The sequence below is a fragment of the Oncorhynchus tshawytscha genome, linkage group LG33, assembly GCF_018296145.1.
Source record: "Oncorhynchus tshawytscha isolate Ot180627B linkage group LG33, Otsh_v2.0, whole genome shotgun sequence".
NCBI lineage: Eukaryota > Metazoa > Chordata > Actinopteri > Salmoniformes > Salmonidae > Oncorhynchus > Oncorhynchus tshawytscha.
In genome coordinates this window covers 47,239,936-47,262,892 of record NC_056461.1, presented here as the reverse complement: position 1 = coordinate 47,262,892, position 22,957 = coordinate 47,239,936, and the positions used below count along the sequence as shown (strand labels likewise).

At 47.2% G+C, this 22,957-nt stretch overlaps 1 protein-coding gene across 1 annotated transcript in view; it reads left to right on the top strand.

The window, feature by feature from the left end:
* Window positions 1-986: 986 nt before the first annotated feature.
* Window positions 987-22,957, top strand: part of bach1b (BTB and CNC homology 1, basic leucine zipper transcription factor 1 b) — a 25,777-nt gene continuing 3,806 nt past the window's right edge. The window contains exons 1-5 of the mRNA XM_042311243.1: window positions 987-1,163; window positions 8,460-8,714; window positions 17,252-18,010; window positions 18,305-18,410; window positions 18,656-19,008. Coding sequence (XP_042167177.1) covers window positions 8,460-8,714; window positions 17,252-18,010; window positions 18,305-18,410; window positions 18,656-19,008 — 1,473 coding nt within the window. The 5' untranslated portion in view covers window positions 987-1,163. The remainder of the gene's footprint in view (window positions 1,164-8,459; window positions 8,715-17,251; window positions 18,011-18,304; window positions 18,411-18,655; window positions 19,009-22,957) is intronic.

The following is a 22,957-nucleotide window of genomic DNA, read 5'->3' as shown; positions in this document are numbered from 1 at the left end:
TTTTAGGTAGTTGTGGAATTGTTAGATTACTTGTTGGTTATTACTGCACTGTCGGAACACAAGCATTTCACGACACTCGCATTAACATCTGCTAACCATGTGTACGTGACAAATACAATTTGATTTGATTTGAAACAACTGGCAGCATCAGGGTAAATTTCTGGTAGGTAGAACTGTGAAAGATAACTCATTTTCACGCTTGTTTGTAATTAACACAGCCAGGCACAGAAAAACCACACAGGCATGATGACAAATGTTAGTGAAAAACAAACGCTTAAAAAATAAAAATAAAAATACATAGAGAAGTTTCTAAGATGACTGTGTGTTGTTCGATCGAAGTACACAACACCTTCATCCAAGTTTGTGGGCACGTCCCCATCTACCTAGCAGGGTGGCATCTACGGCATTACCCTATGATCACTATGAGCAGACGAATACACAGGGAAGTTGAAACTTCCCGATTGTACCAGTGAAATGAAAATGTGCCAATTCTAGCTTGGATAATTGTGATGTTTATGACCAAAAAACACACAACGTTGTTCATATAGTCATGACTATATGCCGTGGCAGAGACAGGGTAAAAAATTCCCCTTTAAAAGCCAGCAGCAGGCCTGGCAATACAGTCCCCTTCCAAAACGAACTGTCTTTGTTTAGTAGAGATCCTACGGAGTATTTCCCACATCACTTTAGCTGAGGCAGGTAGAAAAGTTATCTTCAGATTCTCAAAACACCCATGTGAACATAGTCATTTTTCCATTGTTGGTCTTTTTTTAAACCATCATATTTTTTAAAAATGAAATTACTCATTGCCTTTTCTTGTTGTTACAATAAAAGTGGCCCGTTGATTAAAATTCAATATCTTTTGAATGAGTTATTCACGTTGCAATATTTAGAAATGCAAGCTTTTATTTTGAAAGTCTTCCTTCATTTTACCATACAAAGTGACGTCATCACGCGCGCTTCTGGCAGAATACCAGTCAGGAAAAGTCATATGACTTGTGGTTCCGCAGAATTGGGTACAGTCATTTACAGTTGTCAACAACAGTCCAAGTTTCCGTCCCGAGGTTTAAACCGTGTTCGGGAGGTTCTCACACGGAATATGTCAGCCTCATAAACCTGTTTAGGATTTCAGCTCACCGTCTTCTTAGGATAACCAATGTCAGGTTAGTTCCATTTATAGTTCTACTGTTTGGGAATAACACACGACGCGTCAGTAGTCGGAGTTGATCACAAAGTTGATTTTATTTTGAGATTGGTTGATTTGTCAGTGTTTAGGCTATACAATCTTACATTTGTTGTGTTTTGTCTTATTATTAAACAATGTCCCTTATTGGAAATATGACTTACATTATGTGACAGCGTGCTATGGGTAGTTCTATACGGCTGCACTAGTTAACGTGGATTCTAGTTTTTAAACATATGCCAGACATCGGCTAGACAGGGTGTGACCATCTCACCCCGACATGGTTACAGATTGGTTGATTTGACAAAAACGGCTGACACCTGTGTAAAAAAAAAAAAGATTCTTTATTGTCATGCGTGTGAAATTAAAGCTAATAGTGTATTTGAGAAATAAATGCATACAAAACTACACACACTTATAATAATAAAAAAATATATTTAAAAAAAAATCCATTCTTAAAAAGAATAAGAATAAGTCTTGATTTCTCGTCAAACAGATTAAAAAGTGGTCTTAGACAACATCTACCAGAAGAAGTCTTTAACAAGGTATTAGAAACCCAAGAAGAAAAGACTCCATGACAACTAATATCAACACATTTCAAATTGGATAATGTCGTCCCCCCCCCCCACCACTCTCTCCAGCTAATGTCACCTATCCCAGCTCTTACTGACACCCACCCACTGGACAGCCATTAAAAAGTAGTTGACATTTAGTCAGTTCGCCCTGGCTGGACCAAATCTGAACCAATCACAGACCGTACAGAACAGTAGAGCGAACAGGAGAGCACTAGAGTATAATGTACTGTACAAAATGGTCAAACATAGACGTCTATGATTGGTTCAGATGTGGTCTGGCCCGGACCAACCAAATGTTGTCTTGTTTGGGGGCGGGGTGCATTAGAATACTCAAATACACTAAATAAGGATATTGCATATTTCCACCTTTGTTTACCGATAGTCAGGACATTCATCTTCAGATAGCTAGGTGGACCAGTCATAGTCAGTACATTCATCTTCAGATAGCTAGGTGGACCAGTCATAGTCAGTACATTCATCTTCAGATAGCTAGGTGGACCAGTCATAGTCAGTACATTCATCGTCAGATAGCTAGGTGGAACAGTCATAGTCAGTACATTCATCTTCAGATAGCTAGGTGGACCAGTCATAGTCAGTACATTCATCTTCAGATAGCTAGGTGGACCAGTCATAGTCAGTACATTCATCTTCAGATAGCTAGGTGGACCAATCATAATCAGGACATTCATCTTCAGATAGCTAGGTGGACCAGTCATAGTCAGTACATTCATCTTCAGATAGCTAGGTGGACCAGTCATAGTCAGTACATTCATCTTCAGATAGCTAGGTGGACCAATCATAATCAGTACATTCATCTTCAGATAGCTAGGTGGACCAGTCATAGTCAGTACATTCATCTTCAGATAGCTAGGTGGACCAATCATAATCAGGACATTCATCTTCAGATAGCTAGGTGAGACAACCACATATCACAATATTTACATTTTTCTTCAATAAAGTACAGTTAGAGCTAGTAAGAGATCCTCTGAAGGGGGTTCAGATGTTTTCAGAATATGGACTCTGCTGTCCTAGTGTCAGGGGGACGCTGGGCAGGGACTCTGCTGTCCTAGTGTCAGGGGGAAGCTGGGCAGGGACTCTGCTGTCCTAGTGTCAGGGGGAAGCTGGGGAGGGACTCTGCTGTCCTAGTGTCAGGGGGGACGCTGGGCAGGGACTCTGCTGTCCTAGTGTCAGGGGGACGCTGGGCAGGGACTCTGCTGTCCTAGTGTCAGGGGGACGCTGGGCAGGGACTCTGCTGTCCTAGTGTCAGGGGGACGCTGGGCAGGGACTCTGCTGTCCTAGTGTCAGGGGGACGCTGGGCAGGGGGACTCTGCTGTCCTAGTGTCAGGGGAGAAGCTGGTTCCACCATTGGGGTGCCAGGACAGAGCTCTGACTGGGCTGAGATGGCAGCTGCCCTCCTGTAGGGGTGGGAGGGCCAAAACGGAGTATTTAGTTTGGGGTGTAGCGTTTGGGCATAGCCTGAGTTCCTCTTGCTGTGCCATAGGAAAGAACCATGGCCTTGTAGTTGTAGTTGATGCGAGTTTCGATTGAAAACCAGTGGAGTGTGAGGAGGAGCGGGGTGACATGGGAGAACCTGGGAAGGTTGAACACCAGGCGGGCTGCAGCGTTCTGGGTAATTTGCAAGGGTTTGATGGCAGAGCCCAGCCAACAGACAGTTGTAGCAGTCCAGACTGGAGGAGTGCCTGGATAAGGACCGGCGCTGCCTCCTGTGTGAGGTAGGGTCGTACTCTAAGGATGTTGTAGACCATAAACCTGCAGTAGCGAGTCACTGCTCTGATGTTTGCAGCGAACGACAGGGTGTGGTCCAGGGTCACGCCAAGGCTCTTTGCCGACACCCAAGCAGAGATATCTGCCAGGCCCACAGAGATGTGTGTCACCACTGGGTTTCAGAAGGGGGGATGGGAAGGAGAAAAGTAGTTGTGTCATCCGCATAGCAATGATAGGAGAGGCCATGTGAGGATATGACAGAGCCAAGTGACTTGGTGTATAGAGAGAGAAGAGGAGAGGGCCTAGAACCGATCCCTGGGGGACACCAGTAGTGCGAGTACGTGGTACAGACACAGATCCTCTCCACGTCACCTGGTAGGGAGCGGCCCGCCAGGTAGGATGTAATCCAGGAGTGCGAGTACGTGGTACAGACACAGATCCTCTCCACGACACCTGGTAGGGAGTGGCCCGCCAGGTAGGATGTAATCCAGGAGTGCGAGTACGTGGTACAGACACAGATCCTCTCCACGTGACCTGGTAGGAAGCGGCCCGCCAGGTAGGATGTAATCCAGGAGTGTGCAGAGCCGGAGACGCTCTGAGATGGAAGAGGAAGAGGATCATGGTTCACAGTGTCGGAAGGCAGCGGGATAGATTTAGGAGGGAGAACAGAGCAGAAAGAGTCTGCTTTGGCAGTGCGGAGAGCCTCCGTGACACAAGAGGAGAGCAGTCTCGGTTAAGTGACCCGTCTTGTAGGCTGACTTGTTCTGAGCGAGATAACGAGAGTGTTGGTCAGAGTCTCGTGTTTTTGGAAAGAATAGAAAGGGATACAGAAAGTTTTTGTTGAATTTTTGGTTTCTTGAGGGGAGGGACTCTGCCCATTTTGAAGTTGGAGAGGACAGAGCCAGTGGTCAGGGATGAGCTGATGAGGGAAGTGAAGAATGGGAGGAAGGTCTCCAGAGATGGTCTGAAGGAGGGGATGGGGGCGGGGGGGTCGAGCGGGCAGACCTCACTAGTCACAGGACGTCATCTGGAGGGTAGTTATGCACGAGTGAGACCAGTGGACTCAATTTGCCGAGTGAATTAAAAGGGGATGTTGTCAACCTTCTTTTCAAAGTCTCCTGCAGAGGGGTGGAGGATTTAGGAGGGAGGAGAAGGTGGAAAATAGTTTCCTGGGGTTAGAGGCAGAAGCTTGACATTTAGAGTGTTAGAAAGTGGCTTTAGCAGCAGATACAGAGGTAGAGAGGAGGGAGTGGAAGGATGGTAGATCCTCCAGAAGTTGAGTTTTTCTAAATTTTTCGCTCAGCTGCCCGCATCCCTGTTCTGTAAGCTCGCAATGAATCACTCAGCCACGGAGCAAGAGGGGAGGAAGGAATGGGAACAGTCTGAGTCATAAAATACGGAAAGGGAGGAGAGCAGGGTCGAATAGGCAGACATGATGGAGAAGGATTTAGCAGAAGGGAGAGATGATAGAACAGGAGAGAGTAGTGGGAGAAAGGGCGCTCAGCCCCTACCATCTGGGTGTGTAGGTTTGAGGGAGACAGAAATTGAAACAAAGTAGTGATCAATGACAGAGTGGGATTGCAGTGAGATTAGTGAACAAACAGCCAATCTAGTAAAGATGAGGTCAAGCGTATTGCCTGCCTTGTGAGAGTGAGGGGACTGGGAAAAGGTGAGGTCAGAAGAGGCAAGGAGGGCAAAGGAAAAAAGTGGAAAGAAATGAATTGAAAGCAGACATCGGGAGGTTCGAGGCCGATACGTAAAGCTTAATCAAGAGCAGTGGTACTAACTCCAGAGCAGTGGTACTAACTCCAGAGCAGTGGTACTAACTCCAGAGCAGTGGTACTAACTTCCAGAGCAGTGGTACTAACTTCCAGAGCAGTGGTACTAACTCCAGAGCAGTGGTACTAACTCCAGAGCAGTGGTACTAACTCCAGAGCAGTGGTACTAACTCCAGAGCAGTGGTACTAACTCCAGAGCAGTGGTACTAACTCCAGAGCAGTGTGCGGGTTTCTTTTTCTCATCTCGTTCAACTGCTACCATGCACAGTTCCGATGTGCGATTGATTGCCTTTTGATCCAATGAGCGGTGAGCTATCATCAGGAAATGTGCTTATCAACGTATCAAGCTCATTGAGGAACTCTCCAAGGGCACCTGGTGGGCGATAGATTACAACAATGTTAAAATCAAGTGGACAAGTGACAGTGACAACATGGCATTCAAAATGAGGAGATAGACAGGTGAGGAAAAGAGATTATCTCCGCTTGGGGAGAAATGAGTAGCGCGTTTCCACCACCGCAACGACCAGATGCGCTCGGACTACGAGGGAATACGTAGGCACTTGTTATAAAAATATTTCTCTTGGATTTATGATGGCGACGGGCTGAGTGAGAGGAAGGTAGGAGTGGCTGACTGATGACTGGATGTGAGTGGCTGACTGATGACTGGATGTGAGTGGCTGACTGATGACTGGATGTGAGTGGCTGACTGATGACTGGATGTGAGTGGCTGACAGATGACTGGATATGAGTGGCTGACAGATGACTGGATATGAGTGGCTGACAGATGACTGGATATGAGTGGCAGACAGATGACTGGATATGAGTGGCAGACAGATGACTGGATATGAGTGGCAGACAGGTGACAGATGACTGGATATGAGTGGCTGACTGATGACTGGATATGAGTGGCTGACTGATGACTGGATATGAGTGGCTGACAGATGACTGGATATGAGTGGCTGACTGATGACTGGATATGAGTGGCTGACTGATGACTGGATATGAGTGGCTGACAGATGAGTGGATATGAGTGGCTGACAGATGACTGGATATGAGTGGCTGACTGATGACTGGATATGAGTGGCAGACAGATGATTGGATATGAGTGGCAGACAGAGGACTGGATATGAGTGGCTGACTGATGACTGGATATGAGTGGCTGACTGATGACTGGATATGAGTGGCTGACAGATGACTGGATATGAGTGGCTGACTGATGACTGGATATGAGTGGTTGGCAGATGACTGGATATGAGTGGCTGGCAGATGACTGGATATGAGTGGCAGACAGATGATTGGATATGAGTGGCAGACAGATGACTGGATATGAGTGGCTGACTGATGACTGGATATGAGTGGCTGACTGATGACTGGATATGAGTGGCTGACAGATGACTGGATATGAGGTGCTGGCAGATGACTGGATATGAGTGGTTGGCAGATGACTGGATATGAGTGGCTGGCAGATGACTGGATATGAGTGGCTGGCAGATGACTGGATATGAGTGGCTGGCAGATGACTGGATATGAGTGGCAGACAGATGACTGGATATGAGTGGCAGACAGATGACTGGATATGAGTGGCAGACATGACTGGATATGAGTGGCAGACAGATGACTGGATATGAGTGGCTGACTGATGACTGGATATGAGTGGCTGACAGATGACTGGATATGAGTGGCTGGCAGATGACTGGATATGAGTGGCTGGCAGATGACTGGATATGAGTGGCTGGCAGATGACTGGATATGAGTGGCAGACAGATGACTGGATATGAGTGGCAGACAGATGATTGGATATGAGTGGCAGACAGATGACTGGATATGAGTGGCAGACAGATGACTAGATATGAGTGGCTGACAGATGACTGGATATGAGTGGCTGACAGATGACTGGATATGAGTGGCTGACAGATGACTGGATATGAGTGGCTGGCAGATGACTGGATATGAGTGGCAGACAGATGACTGGATATGAGTGGTGAGTGGTTGGCAGATGACTGGATATGAGTGGCTGGCAGATGACTGGATATGAGTGGCTGGCAGATGACTGGATATGAGTGGCAGATAGATGACTGGATATGAGTGGCAGACAGATGACTGGATATGAGTGGCAGACATGACTGGATATGAGTGGCTGACAGATGACTGGATATGAGTGGCAGACATGACTGGATATGAGTGGCAGACAGATGACTGGATATGAGTGGCTGACTGATGACTGGATATGAGTGGCAGACAGATGACTGGATATGAGTGGCAGACAGATGACTGGATATGAGTGGCAGACAGATGACTGGATATGAGTGGCAGACAGATGATTGGATATGAGTGGCAGACAGATGACTGGATATGAGTGGCAGACAGATGATTGGATATGAGTGGCAGACAGATGACTGGATATGAGTGGCAGACAGATGACTGGATATGAGTGGCAGACAGATGACTGGATATGAGTGGCAGACAGATGTGACGGATTTGGAAGTGTATTATGCTAAATAATGAGATGTCGTCAACTAGCTGTTAAATCTGTTGGTTACCACGAGCTGTTTCTGTTTACAAGTCTGTTTTTACTGCTGGGGGGGGGATTTTGATTTGACTAGTTGTGATTAGATTTGTTTTAATTTACAATGATAGCCTGCAGATCAATAGTAGTTTAGGCTACAGGAAGTAGTAGTTTAGGCTACAGCTGTTTGACTGACACCACTGTTTTAAGGAAGTAGTAGTTTAGGCTACAGGAAGTAGTAGGTTAGGCTACAGAAAGTAGTAGGTTAAGCGACAGGAAGTAGTAGGTTAAGCTACAGGAAGTAGTAGGTTAGGCTACAGGAAGTAGTAGGTTAAGCTACAGGAAGTAGTGGGTTAAGGTACAGGAAGTAGTAGGTTAAGCTACAGGAAGTAGTAGGTTAGGCTACAGGAAGTAGTAGGTTAGGCTACAGGGAATAGTAGGTTAGGCTACAGGGAATAGTAGGTTAGGCTACAGGGAATAGTAGGTTAGGCTACAGGGAGTAGTAGGTTAGGCTACAGGGAGTAGTAGGTTAGGCTACAGGGAGTAGTAGGTTAGGCTACAGGAAGTAGTAGGTTAGGCTACAGGAAGTAGTATAATTTTGTCATCTTCTTTTCTCTCTTTCTTTGTGTTTGTACTCACCTCTGTGTGTGTGTGTTTGTGTGTGTGTGTGTGTGTGTGTGTGTGTTCCACAGATGTCCGTTGCCATGTCTAGTCTGGAGAGCCTGCGGTCCTCTGTGTTTACCTTTGAGTCCTCCGTGCACAGCTGCCATGTGCTGCGTTGTCTGGACGACCAGCGGAGGCGTGACCTGCTGTGTGACATCACTGTACTGGCCGAAGGGAGGAGTTTCAGGGCCCACCGTTCTGTGCTGGCCTCCTGCAGCGACTACTTCACACACAGGGTCTCCTCCCACGCACCACAGGGACTTGTCGTCACCCTGCCTCAGGAGGTGAGAAGGGAGGGACCATGAGCCTAGGAGTCCAGGATCACATTTGTCCACTTTAGGCCAGGAGTTTTCCAATCTTACCATACGAGATCCGGAGTACTGATGGTTTTCAGGTTTTCTGTGCTACCTGATAATTCATCGCTTCCACCTGGTGTCCCCAGGTCTAAATCAGTCCCTGGTTTAAAGGCAGATCATGAAAATCAGTAATGGAACTGGCTTCCAGATCCACATAGGAATTTGACTGATTTAGCTGTTAGCCAACTGAGCTAAAGCCTATTTAACACAAGTATTAGTATTTGTATTTATTAAGGATCCCCATTAGTTCCTGCGAAGGCAGCAGCTACTCTTCCTGGGGTTTATTATGGATCCCCATTAGTTCCTGTCAAGGTAGCAGCTACTCTTCCTGGGGTTTATTATGGATCCCCATTAGTTCCTGTCAAGGCAGCAGCTACTCTTCCTGGGGTTTATTATGGAACCCTGTTAGTTCCTGTCAAGGCAGCAGCTACTCTTCCTGGGGTTTATTATGGAACCCCATTAGTTCCTGTCAAGGCAGCAGCTACTCTTCCTGGGGTTTATTGTGAATATACATTAGTTCCTGCCAAGGCAGCATCTATTCTTCCTGGGGTTTATTATGGATCCCCATTAGTTCCTGCCAAGGCAGCAGCTACTCTTCCTGGGGTTTATTATGGATCCCCATTAGTTCCTGTTAAGACAGCAGCTACTCTTCCTGGGGTTTATTATGGATCCTCATTAGTTCCTGTTAAGACAGCAGCTACTCTTCCTGGGGTTTATTATGGATCCCCATTAGTTCCTGTCAAGGCAGCAGCTACTCTTCCTGGGGTTTATTATGGATCCCCATTAGTTCCTGTCAAGGCAGCAGCTACTCTTCCTGGGGTTTATTATGGATCCCCATTAGTTCCTGCCAAGGCAGCAGCTACTCTTCCTGGGGTTTATTATGGAGCCCCATTAGTTCCTGCCAAGGCAGCAGCTACTCTTCCTGGGGTTTATTATGGATCCCCATTAGTTCCTGTCAAGGCAGCAGCTACTCTTCCTGGGGTTTATTATGGAACCCCATTAGTTCCTGCCAAGGCAGCAGCTACTCTTCCTGGGGTTTATTATGGAACCCCATTAGTTCCTGTCAAGGCAGCAGCTACTCTTCCTGGGGTTTATTATGGATCCCCATTAGTTCCTGTCAAGGCAGCAGCTACTCTTCCTGGGGTTTATTATGGATCCCCATTAGTTCCTGCCAAGGCAGCAGCTACTCTTCCTGGGGTTTATTATGGATCCCCATTAGTTCCTGTCAAGGTAGCAGCTACTCTTCCTGGGGTTTATTATGGATCCCCATTAGTTCCTGCCAAGGCAGCAGCTACTCTTCCTGGGGTTTATTATGGATCCCCATTAGTTCCTGTCAAGGTAGCAGCTACTCTTCCTGGGGTTTATTATGGATCCCCATTAGTTCCTGCCAAGGCAGCAGCTACTCTTCCTGGGGTTTATTATGGATCCCCATTAGTTCCTGCCAAGGCAGCAGCTACTCTTCCTGGGGTTTATTATGGATCCCCATTAGTTCCTGCCAAGGCAGCAGCTACTCTTCCTGGGGTTTATTATGGATCCCCATTAGTTCCTGCCAAGGCAGCAGCTACTCTTCCTGGGGTTTATTATGGATCCCCATTAGTTCCTGTCAAGGTAGCAGCTACTCTTCCTGGGGTTTATTATGGATCCCCATTAGTTCCTGCCAAGGCAGCAGCTACTCTTCCTGGGGTTTATTATGGATCCCCATTAGTTCCTGTCAAGGTAGCAGCTACTCTTCCTGGGGTTTATTATGGATCCCCATTAGTTCCTGCCAAGGCAGCAGCTACTCTTCCTGGGGTTTATTATGGATCCCCATTAGTTCCTGTCAAGACAGCAGCTACTCTTCCTGGGGTTTATTATGTATCCCCATTAGTTCCTGCCAAGGCAGCAGCTACTCTTCCTGGGGTTTATTATGGATCCCCATTAGTTCCTGCCAAGACAGCAGCTACTCTTCCTGGGGTTTATTATGGATCATTCAATACATTCATAACACATTAAGAGTGTGTCCTCAGGCCTCATCTCTACAACCACATATCTACAATACAACATCCGTGTGTGTGTGTGTGTGTGTCCCTGCTGTTCCGTAAGGTGTATTCTATATACATATTTTTCATCTGATTCTACTGCTTTCATCAGTTACGTGATGTGGAATATGTAGTCATGGCTCTATGTAGTACTGTGTCATGGCTCTATGTAGTACTGTGTCATGGCTCTATGTAGTACTGTGTCATGGCTCTATGTAGTACTGTGTCATGGCTCTGTAGTACTGTATCATGGCTCTGTAGTACTGTATCATGGCTCTATGTAGTACTGTGTCATGGCTCTATGTAGTACTGTGTCATGGCTCTATGTAGTACTGTGTCATGGCTCTATGTAGTACTGTGTCATGGCTCTATGTAGTACTGTGTCATGGCTCTGTAGTACTGTATCATGGCTCTGTAGTACTGTATCATGGCTCTATGTAGTACTGTGTCATGGCTCTTTGTAGTACTGTGTCATGGCTCTATGTAAGTACTGTGTCATGGCTCTATGTAGTACTGTGTCATGGCTCTATGTAGTACTGTGTCATGGCTCTATGTAGTACTGTGTCATGGCTCTATGTAGTACTGTATCATGGCTCTATGTAGTACTGTATCATGGCTCTATGTAGTACTATGTCATGGCTCTATGTAGTACTGTGTCATGGCTCTATGTAGTACTGTGTCATGGCTCTATGTAGTACTGTGTCATGGCTCTATGTAGTACTGTGTCATGGCTCTATGTAGTACTGTGTCATGGCTCTATGTAGTACTATGTCATGGCTCTATGTAGTACTGTGTCATGGCTCTATGTAGTACTGTGTCATGGCTCTATGTAGTACTGTGTCATGGCTCTGTAGTACTGTATCATGGCTCTGTAGTACTGTATCATGGCTCTATGTAGTACTGTGTCATGGCTCTTTGTAGTACTGTGTCATGGCTCTATGTAAGTACTGTGTCATGGCTCTATGTAGTACTGTGTCATGGCTCTATGTAGTACTGTGTCATTGCTCTATGTAGTACTGTGTCATGGCTCTATGTAGTACTGTATCATGGCTCTATGTAGTACTGTATCATGGCTCTATGTAGTACTGTGTCATGGCTCTATGTAGTACTGTGTCATGGCTCTATGTAGTACTGTGTCATGGCTCTATGTAGTACTGTGTCATGGCTCTATGTAGTACTGTGTCATGGCTCTATGTAGTACTGTGTCATGGCTCTATGTAGTACTGTGTCATGGCTCTATGTAGTACTGTGTCATGGCTCTATGTAGTACTGTGTCATGGCTCTATGTAGTACTGTGTCATGGCTCTATGTAGTACTGTGTCATGGCTCTATGTAGTACTGTGTCATGGCTCTATGTAATACTGTGTCATGGCTCTATGTAGTACTGTGTCATGGCTCTATGTAGTACTGTGTCATGGCTCTATGTAGTACTGTGTCATGGCTCTATGTAGTACTGTGTCATGGCTCTATGTAGTACTGTGTCATGGCTCTATGTAGTACTGTGTCATGGCTCTATGTAGTACTGTGTCATGACTATGTAGTACTGTGTCATGACTATGTAGTACTGTGTCATGGCTCTATGTATTACTGTGTCATGGCTCTATGTAGTACTGTGTCATGGCTCTGTAGTACTGTTTCATTGCTCTATGTAGTACTGTGTCATGGCTCTATGTAGTACTGTGTCATGGCTCTATGTAGTACTGTGTCATGGCTCTATGTAGTACTGTGTCATGGCTCTATGTAGTACTGTGTCATGGCTCTATGTAGTACTGTGTCATGGCTCTATGTAGTACTGTGTCATGGCTCTATGTAGTACTGTGTCATGGCTCTATGTAGTACTGTGTCATGGCTCTATGTAATACTGTGTCATGGCTCTATGTAGTACTGTGTCATGGCTCTATGTAGTACTGTGTCATGGCTCTATGTAGTACTGTGTCATGGCTCTATGTAGTACTGTGTCATGGCTCTATGTAGTACTGTGTCATGGCTCTATGTAGTACTGTGTCATGGCTCTATGTAGTACTGTGTCATGACTATGTAGTACTGTGTCATGACTATGTAGTACTGTGTCATGGCTCTATGTATTACTGTGTCATGGCTCTATGTAGTACTGTGTCATGGCTCTGTAGTACTGTTTCATTGCTCTATGTAGTACTGTGTCATGGCTCTGTAGTACTGTGTCATGGCTCTATGTAGTACTGTGTCATGGCTCTATGTAGTACTGTGTCATGGCTCTATGTAGTACTGTGTCATGGCTCTATGTAGTACTGTGTCATGGCTCTATGTAGTACTGTGTCATGGCTCTATGTAGTACTGTGTCATGGCTCTATGTAGTACTGTGTCATGGCTCTATGTAGTACTGTGTCATGGCTCTATGTAGTACTGTGTCATGGCTCTATGTAGTTAAATAAAGGTTAAATAAAAATATGTAATATGTAAACTGCACTTCGCAGTTAGTAGTCTGTTCTTGAGGATTGTGAAGGGACCTCTGGTGGCATTGTGGGGGTATGAAGAACATAGTTTGTTCTTGAATTGAGGATTGTGAAGGGACCTCTGGTGGCATTGTGGGGGTATGCATGGGTGTGTGCTAGTCGTATGAACAGACAGCTCAGTGCATTCAACATGTCAATACCGTCCACAAAGACAAGTAGTGACGAAGTCAATCTATCCTCTACTTTGAGCCAGGAGAGATGGACATGCTTGTCATTGATGCTAGTTCTCCATGTAAGCCTAGTGGTTAGAGTGTAGAGGCGGCAGGTAGCCTAGTGGTTAGAGTGTAGAGGTGGCAGGTAGCCTAGTGGTTAGAGTGTAGAGGCGGCAGGTAGCCTAGTGGTTAGAGTGTAGAGGCGGCAGGTATCCTAGTGGTTAGAGTGTAGAGGCGGCAGGTAGCCTAGTGGTTAGAGTGTAGAGGAGGCAGGTAGCCTAGTGGTTAGAGTGTAGAGGCGGCAGGAAGCCTAGTGGTTAGAGTGTAGAGGCGGCAGGTAGCCTAGTGGTTAGAGCGTAGAGGAGGCAGGTAGCCTAGTGGTTAGAGTGTAGAGGCGGCAGGTAGCCTAGTGGTTAGAGCGTAGAGGAGGCAGGTAGCCTAGTGGTTAGAATGTAGAGGCGGCAGGTAGCCTAGTGGTTAGAGCGTAGAGGAGGCAGGTAGCCTAGTGGTTAGAGCGTAGAGGAGGCAGGTATCCTAGTGGTTAGAGTGTAGAGGCGGCAGGTAGCCTAGTGGTTAGAGTGTAGAGGCGGCAGGTAACCTAGTGGTTAGGCGTAGAGGAGGCAGGTAGCCTAGTGGTTAGAGCGTAGAGGAGGCAGGTATCCTAGTGGTTAGAGTGTAGAGGCGGCAGGTAGCCTAGTGGTTAGAGTGTAGAGGAGGCAGGTATCCTAGTGGTTAGAGCGTAGAGGAGGCAGGTAGCCTAGTGGTTAGAGCGTAGAGGAGGCAGGTATCCTAGTGGTTAGAGCGTAGAGGAGGCAGGTAGCCTAGTGGTTAGAGCGTAGAGGAGGCAGGAAGCCTAGTGGTTAGAGTGTAGAGGCGGCAGGTAACCTAGTGGTTAGAGCGTAGAGGAGGCAGGTAGCCTAGTGGTTAGAGCGTTGGGCCAGTAACCAAAAGGTTGCTCGATTGAATCCCCGAGCTGACAAGGTAAAACATCTGTCGTTCTGCACCTGAACAAGGGTGTTAACCCACTGTTCCTTGGTAGGCTGCCATTGTAAATAAGAATTTGTTCTTAAGTTTCATAAAGGATACATAAAGCATGTAAGGGCTAGCCGTGCTGCGCTGATCTGAACCAATTGTAATTTTCCGAGGTCCCTCTTTGTGTCACCTGACCACACGACTGAACAGTAGTCCAGGTGCTTTAAAACTAGGGCCTGTAGGACCTGCCTTGTTGATAGTGTTGTTAAGAAGGTAGAAACTAGGGCCTGTAGGACCTGCCTTGTTGATAGTGTTGTTAAGAAGGTGGAAACTAGGGCCTGTAGGACCTGCCTTGTTGATAGTGTTGTTAAGAAGGTAGAAACTAGGGCCTGTAGGACCTGCCTTGTTGATAGTGTTGTTAAGAAGGTAGAGCAGCACTTTATTATGGACAAGACTTCTCCCCATCTTAGCTACTGTTGTATCAATATGTTTTGACCATGACAGTTTACGATCCAGGCTTACTCCAAGCAGTTAGTCACATCAGCTTGCTCAATTTCCACATTATTCATTACAAGATTTAGTTGAGGTTTAGGGTTTAGTGAATGATTTGTCTCAAATACAATACTGTTAGTTTTAGAAATATTTAGGACTAACCTATTTCTTGTCACCCATTCTGAAACTAACTGCAGCTCTTTGTTAAGTGTTGCAGTCATTTCAGTTGCTGTGGTAGCTGATGTGTATAGTGTTGAGTCATCCGCATACATAGACACTCTGGCTTTACTCAAAGCCTGTGGCATGTCGTTAGTAAAAAATGAAGGGGCCTAGACAGCTGCCCTGGGGAATGCCTCACTCTACCTGGATTACGCTGGAGAGGATTTCATTAAAGAACACCCTCTGTGTTCTGTTAGACAGGTAACTCTTTATCCACAATATAGCAGAGGATGTAAAGCCATAACACAAGTTTTTCCAGCAACAGATCGACAATGATCAATAATGTCAAAAGCTGCAGTCTGACAAAACAGCCAATCATCAGTCATTTGTGTAAGTGCCATACATGTTGAATGCCCTTCCCTATACGCTGAATATCTGTTTGCTGTGAAATGTATCTGGTCAAACATCAAAGATTGTTAACAGGCTGATTTTGGTCGGCTGTTTTAGCCAGTAAAGGGTGCTTTGCTATTCTTGGGTAACGGAATGACTTTTGCTTGACCACACACACTTTCCTGTAGACTTAGACTAAATATTTTTTTGCAATATAGTCTGCTACCATGCTCAGTAAATGTCCATCCAAGTTGTCAGACCCAGGTTGATTGACAACAATCATTTCCCCCCCCACCTCTTCCACACTGACTTTACAGAATTCATAATTACACGGCTTGTCTTTCATAAGTTGGTCAGTTATACTTAGATGTGTGCTGCTGGCATGTCATGCCTAAGTTTGCCAATAAAAAAAAAATATAATTAAAGTGGTTGTCAGGCAACTGAGTGGTTGTCAGGCAACTGAGTGGTTGTCAGGCAACTGAGTGGTTGTCAGGCAACTGAGTGGTTGTCAGGCAACTGAGTGGTTGTCAGGCAACTGAGTGGTTGTCAGGCAACTGAGTGGCATTCATCACGCGGGCATAGTTTGTCTAAGAGATGAGATGAACTCAGTTCTGTCAGATAGGAAAGATATGGTATATTCTGAATCGACAGTAGTGTTGAGCGCTGAGTGTATAAACTCCCATATCTACTGGGTGAAATACCACAGTGTGACTATCACATCAGCAGGATTTGTGACCTGTTGCCACAAGCATGGGGTCTTAAGTGGCGCAGTGGTCTCAGTCACTGCTTCTCAGTGCTAGAGGTGTCACTACCCCTAACCCTAACCCTAATTTTGACAGAAAGTGGTTTCATTGCAAGCTAAGGTGTACTGTTAGCTAGCTCGCTAACATTATCTGGCTGGCTCCCTAGCTAATGACGTTATAGGTAGGTGTTACGTTCCCCAGATTATGTGTTGTAGATTGTGTATTTGCATGTGTTTATTTCAGGAAATGGCTTCCTGAAATCCCTCAAGCAGCTGATTGATTGACTCCAGGGCTAATTGGAGAGCTGACCCCGCCCCCTCGTCAAGACACAGCTGTCTCCAATTACCCATTCCTTCTGACACTATATAAAAGCCAGTGTTCTGTTCAGGGGGAGATCTCTTTTGGAGGTAGAGATTTTGCTGGAGGTAGGGATTTCTGAGATTGATTGTGATAGAGGTTGATTTTGCTGGAAAGTGGTATGTTCTGTGAGTTTGTTGCTCAGATAGAGCTTATTTGACATCCTTTTGTTTCTTAGTTTGTTTGAAATTGTTTAATATTCTGTTTCATTTGTTCCCAGGGGAAAGGGGAAGGCACCTAGGGAGTGTTTAGGCAAGAGGCCCGCGGGCATACATATACCCGTAGCATATTCGCTGTCTAGGCACACTAGGTAAGACCTGGGCGGACCACCCCTTGTATTTTGGTTAGGGCACCAGGTGGTGCTAAATTAGGTAAGTAGTGGGTAGGCAGGTAAGATAGGAGAGGGGGGGGCTTTGAGATTTACTTTCTTTGCTTTGGTTCCGTCCAGCCCCTTTTCCCCATATTACCGTGTAAAGGAATAAAGTCCTTGTAAACGGTACCACATTCTGCCTGTTGTCATTCTTACTTGCACCTACAGTCCATACCTTTTTCGCTTCACGGAGAGTCTAGTTGTAGCAGGGTGTTGCGTTCCCTCTTCATAGAGGCGTGCGTAACAGTAGGTTATATAACAGGTTGTATATGGGACTGTCATCACCATCTGTTTCTCTTCCTTTCCATCCCTCTCTAAAGGTGACGGTGAGTGGCTTGGAGCCCCTGCTGCAGTTTGCTTACACCTCCAAGCTGCTCTTCAGTAAAGATAATGTCATGGAGATACGACACTGTGCCTCTATTCTGGGTTTCAGGGATCTGGACTCGGCCTGTTTTGACTTCCTCCTGCCCAAGTTCTTCAGCAGCAGTTCGGCCACCTTCCAGAGGAAGACCTGCTGTAAGACACGGTGCAGGAGACAGTCCCCCGGGCTTAGCGACATCGACACGAACAAGGATGTCTTAGATGATGACAAAGGGGTCCGGGTGGTTTCTGATTCGCCCGCTGAACAGGATGTGGGTGGCCAACCAGCAAATGACGAGACGGGACGTGAAAACAAAAATCTCACCCATCCTCCTGAAGCCGATATCCAATCAGACGGCCAGACTGACTACTCCCTACAATGCCCCAAGTACCGAAAGTTCCAGCAGGCTTGTGGGAAGGTGAGGCCGTGTGTGGAGATCTGTGTCCCAGAAACAAACCATGACTCCCCAGTGGTGAGAGAGGAGGGCTGCCCTCTACCCCTGCACCTTCCCAAGTCCTTGCGACCCTGCTCCAGTGGGGGAGGATTTAGGGAAGGTCCTGCGGTGGAGACGTCTTCTGGAGAAAACTATTCACTTCTCTCACAGACACAGACTGACCAGGCAGGACAGGGAGAGGTGGAGCAGAAGACTGGAGAAGAGGATGATGAGGAGAAGAGAGAGATGAATGAGGGGGAGAGAAAGATGGATGAGAGAAGGAGAGAGGCAGATGAACAGAACACAGAGAAGTATGAGAGGAGAGGAGAGACAGAAGAGAGGAGGAGAGGAGAGACAGGAGAGACAGAAGAGAGGAGGAGAGGAGAGACAGAAGAGAGGAGGAGAGGAGAGACAGAAGAGAGGAGGAGAGGAGAGACAGAAGAGAGGAGGAGAGGAGAGACAGAAGAGAGGAGCAGAGGAGAAACAGAAGAGAGGAGGAGAGGAGAGACAGAAGAGAGGAGGAGAGGAGAGAGAGCTTCTGGAGTTGACTGTCATAGCTCTATCCTTCCTCTCGTGGAGGTGTCTAGTGGTCGGCTTGTCAGCTGTGAAGAGAGCCCAGGGTTGGGTACAGCACCACACCGATGTCCCCTGCAGGCACCCGGGCTGGACAAGCAGAGCCCTGGAGGTGTGGGGGAAGGAGGTTGTGTTCTAGGGGGTAGAGGACACCATGAAGGGATAGATCCAGCTGTCTCCTGCCTGCCACAGACAGAACAGGAGCAGGGAGAGAGAGCGAGGAGAAAGGTGGGGAGAAGGATAGAACATGGAAGAAGTGAAAGCGGAGCAGGAGAGAGGAGAGAGCGAGGATGGGAAGAGAGGAGCAGTGTGGAAAGAGAGGTGGCTGAACACTTGGCCCATGGCCCCTGGTCAGAGCTCCCTCTTCTCCTCCCCTCCTCCAGGACTTCCCTGGGACTGAGTCTGGGAACCTCCGGAGCAGCAGCTCCACCTTGAACTGGCTTCACCAGCTTGACATCAGCTCCAGTACCGGGGACTGTCCCTTCCTCCACGGCTTGGACAGGGAGACAGACGGAGGGACGGACAGAGGGACAGGGGAGGGGACGGACAGTGGGACAATGAGCGCGACTGGGCTGGGGTGCGAGGGGTCGTCCCAGTTAGAGAAGAGTCCCTGTGTGTCCTCCCTGACATCTGGAGACGATGGAGACTCCGACTGCTTCGATACGGAGGGAGACAGCGAGTCCTGTTCCTACAGCCAGAGAGTCAAAGAGGTGAGTTAAACTAGAGGGAGACAGCGAGTCCTGTTCCTACAGCCAGAGAGTCAAAGAGGTGAGTTAAACTAGAGGGAGACAGAGAGTCCTGTTCCTACAGCCAGAGAGTCAAAGAGGTGAGTTAAACTAGAGGGAGACAGAGAGTCCTGTTCCTACAGCCAGAGAGTCAAAGAGGTGAGTTAAACTAGAGGGAGACAGCGAGTCCTGTTCCTACAGCCAGAGAGTCAAAGAGGTGAGTTAAACTAGAGGGAGACAGGGAGTCCTGTTCCTACAGCCAGAGAGTCAAAGAGGTGAGTTAAACTAGAGGGAGACAGCGAGTCCTGTTCCTACAGCCAGAGAGTCAAAGAGGTGAGTTAAACTAGAGGGAGACAGGGAGTCCTGTTCCTACAGCCAGAGAGTCAAAGAGGTGAGTTAAACTAGAGGGAGACAGGGAGTCCTGACAGCCAGAGAGTCAAAGAGGTGAGTTAAACTAGAGGGAGACAGGGAGTCCTGTTCCTACAGCCAGAGAGTCAAAGAGGTGAGTTAAACTAGAGGGAGACAGAGAGTCCTGTTCCTACAGCCAGAGAGTCAAAGAGGTGAGTTAAACTAGAGGGAGACAGAGAGTCCTGTTCCTACAGCCAGAGAGTCAAAGAGGTGAGTTAAACTAGAGGGAGACAGAGAGTCCTGTTCCTACAGCCAGAGAGTCCTGTTCCTACAGCCAGAGAGTCAAAGAGGTGAGTTAAACTAGAGGGAGACAGAGAGTCCTGTTCCTACAGCCAGAGAGTCAAAGAGGTGAGTTAAACTAGAGGGAGACAGGGAGTCCTGTTCCTACAGCCAGAGAGTCAAAGAGGTGAGTTAAACTAGAGGGAGACAGAGAGTCCTGTTCCTACAGCCAGAGAGTCAAAGAGGTGAGTTAAACTAGAGGGAGACAGGGAGTCCTGTTCCTACAGCCAGAGAGTCAATGAGGTGAGTTAAACTAGAGGGAGACAGGGAGTCCTGTTCCTACAGCCAGAGAGTCAAAGAGGTGAGTTAAACTAGAGGGAGACAGGGAGTCCTGTTCCTACAGCCAGAGAGTCAAAGAGGTGAGTTAAACTAGAGGGAGACAGAGAGTCCTGTTCCTACAGCCAGAGAGTCAAAGAGGTGAGTTAAACTAGAGGGAGACAGAGAGTCCTGTTCCTACAGCCAGAGAGTCAAAGAGGTGAGTTAAACTAGAGGGAGACAGAGAGTCCTGTTCCTACAGCCAGAGAGTCCTGTTCCTACAGCCAGAGAGTCAAAGAGGTGAGTTAAACTAGAGGGAGACAGAGAGTCCTGTTCCTACAGCCAGAGAGTCAAAGAGGTGAGTTAAACTAGAGGGAGACAGGGAGTCCTGTTCCTACAGCCAGAGAGTCAAAGAGGTGAGTTAAACTAGAGGGAGACAGAGAGTCCTGTTCCTACAGCCAGAGAGTCAAAGAGGTGAGTTAAACTAGAGGGAGACAGAGAGTCCTGTTCCTACAGCCAGAGAGTCAAAGAGGTGAGTTAAACTAGAGGGAGACAGAGAGTCCTGTTCCTACAGCCAGAGAGTCAAAGAGGTGAGTTAAACTAGAGGGAGACAGAGAGTCAGAGGTGAGTTAAACTAGAGGGAGACAGAGAGTCAGAGGTGAGTTAAACTAGAGGGAGACAGAGAGTCCTGTTCCTACAGCCAGAGAGTCAAAGAGGTGAGTTAAACTAGAGGGAGACAGAGAGTCCTGTTCCTACAGCCAGAGAGTCAAAGAGGTGAGTTAAACTAGAGGGAGACAGAGAGTCAGAGGTGAGTTAAACTAGAGGGAGACAGAGAGTCAGAGGTGAGTTAAACTAGAGGGAGACAGAGAGTCCTGTTCCTACAGCCAGAGAGTCAAAGAGGTGAGTTAAACTAGAGGGAGACAGAGAGTCCTGTTCCTACAGCCAGAGAGTCAAAGAGGTGAGTTAAACTAGAGGGAGACAGAGAGTCCTGTTCCTACAGCCAGAGAGTCAAAGAGGTGAGTTAAACTAGAGGGAGACAGAGAGTCCTGTTCCTACAGCCAGAGAGTCAAAGAGGTGAGTTAAACTAGAGGGAGACAGCGAGTCCTGTTCCTACAGCCAGAGAGTCAAAGAGGTGAGTTAAACTAGAGGGAGACAGCGAGTCCTGTTCCTACAGCCAGAGAGTCAAAGAGGTGAGTTAAACTAGAGGGAGACAGAGAGTCCTGTTCCTACAGCCAGAGAGTCAAAGAGGTGAGTTAAACTAGAGGGAGACAGAGAGTCCTGTTCCTACAGCCAGAGAGTCAATGAGGTGAGTTAAACTAGAGGGAGACAGAGAGTCCTGTTCCTACAGCCAGAGAGTCAAAGAGGTGAGTTAAACTAGAGGGAGACAGAGAGTCCTGTTCCTACAGCCAGAGAGTCAAAGAGGTGAGTTAAACTAGAGGGAGACAGAGAGTCCTGTTCCTACAGCCAGAGAGTCAAAGAGGTGAGTTAAACTAGAGGGAGACAGAGAGTCCTGTTCCTACAGCCAGAGAGTCAAAGAGGTGAGTTAAACTAGAGGGAGACAGAGAGTCCTGTTCCTACAGCCAGAGAGTCAAAGAGGTGAGTTAAACTAGAGGGAGACAGCGAGTCCTGTTCCTACAGCCAGAGAGTCAAAGAGGTGAGTTAAACTAGAGGGAGACAGAGAGTCCTGTTCCTACAGCCAGAGAGTCAAAGAGGTGAGTTAAACTAGAGGGAGACAGCGAGTCCTGTTCCTACAGCCAGAGAGTCAAAGAGGTGAGTTAAACTAGAGGGAGACAGAGAGTCCTGTTCCTACAGCCAGAGAGTCAAAGAGGTGAGTTAAACTAGAGGGAGACAGAGAGTCCTGTTCCTACAGCCAGAGAGTCAAAGAGGTGAGTTAAACTAGAGGGAGACAGAGAGTCCTGTTCCTACAGCCAGAGAGTCAAAGAGGTGAGTTAAACTAGAGGGAGACAGAGAGTCCTGTTCCTACAGCCAGAGAGTCAAAGAGGTGAGTTAAACTAGAGGGAGACAGAGAGTCCTGTTCCTACAGCCAGAGAGTCAAAGAGGTGAGTTAAACTAGAGGGAGACAGAGAGTCCTGTTCCTACAGCCAGAGAGTCAAAGAGGTGAGTTAAACTAGAGGGAGACAGCGAGTCCTGTTCCTACAGCCAGAGAGTCAAAGAGGTGAGTTAAACTAGAGGGAGACAGCGAGTCCTGTTCCTACAGCCAGAGAGTCAAAGAGGTGAGTTAAACTAGAGGGAGACAGAGAGTCCTGTTCCTACAGCCAGAGAGTCAAAGAGGTGAGTTAAACTAGAGGGAGACAGCGAGTCCTGTTCCTACAGCCAGAGAGTCAAAGAGGTGAGTTAAACTAGAGGGAGACAGAGAGTCCTGTTCCTACAGCCAGAGAGTCAAAGAGGTGAGTTAAACTAGAGGGAGACAGAGAGTCCTGTTCCTACAGCCAGAGAGTCAAAGAGGTGAGTTAAACTAGAGGGAGACAGAGAGTCCTGTTCCTACAGCCAGAGAGTCAAAGAGGTGAGTTAAACTAGAGGGAGACAGCTGAGTCCTGTTCCTACAGCCAGAGAGTCAAAGAGGTGAGTTAAACTAGAGGGAGACAGCGAGTCTTGTTCCTACAGCCAGAGAGTCAAAGAGGTGAGTTAAACTAGAGGGAGACAGAGAGTCAGAGGTGAGTTAAACTAGAGGGAGACAGAGAGTCAGAGGTGAGTTAAACTAGAGGGAGACAGAGAGTCCTGTTCCTACAGCCAGAGAGTCAAAGAGGTGAGTTAAACTAGAGGGAGACAGAGAGTCCTGTTCCTACAGCCAGAGAGTCAAAGAGGTGAGTTAAACTAGAGGGAGACAGAGAGTCCTGTTCCTACAGCCAGAGAGTCAAAGAGGTGAGTTAAACTAGAGGGAGACAGAGAGTCCTGTTCCTACAGCCAGAGAGTCCTGTTCCTACAGCCAGAGAGTCAGGGAGGAGAGTTAAACTAGAGGGACACAGAGAGT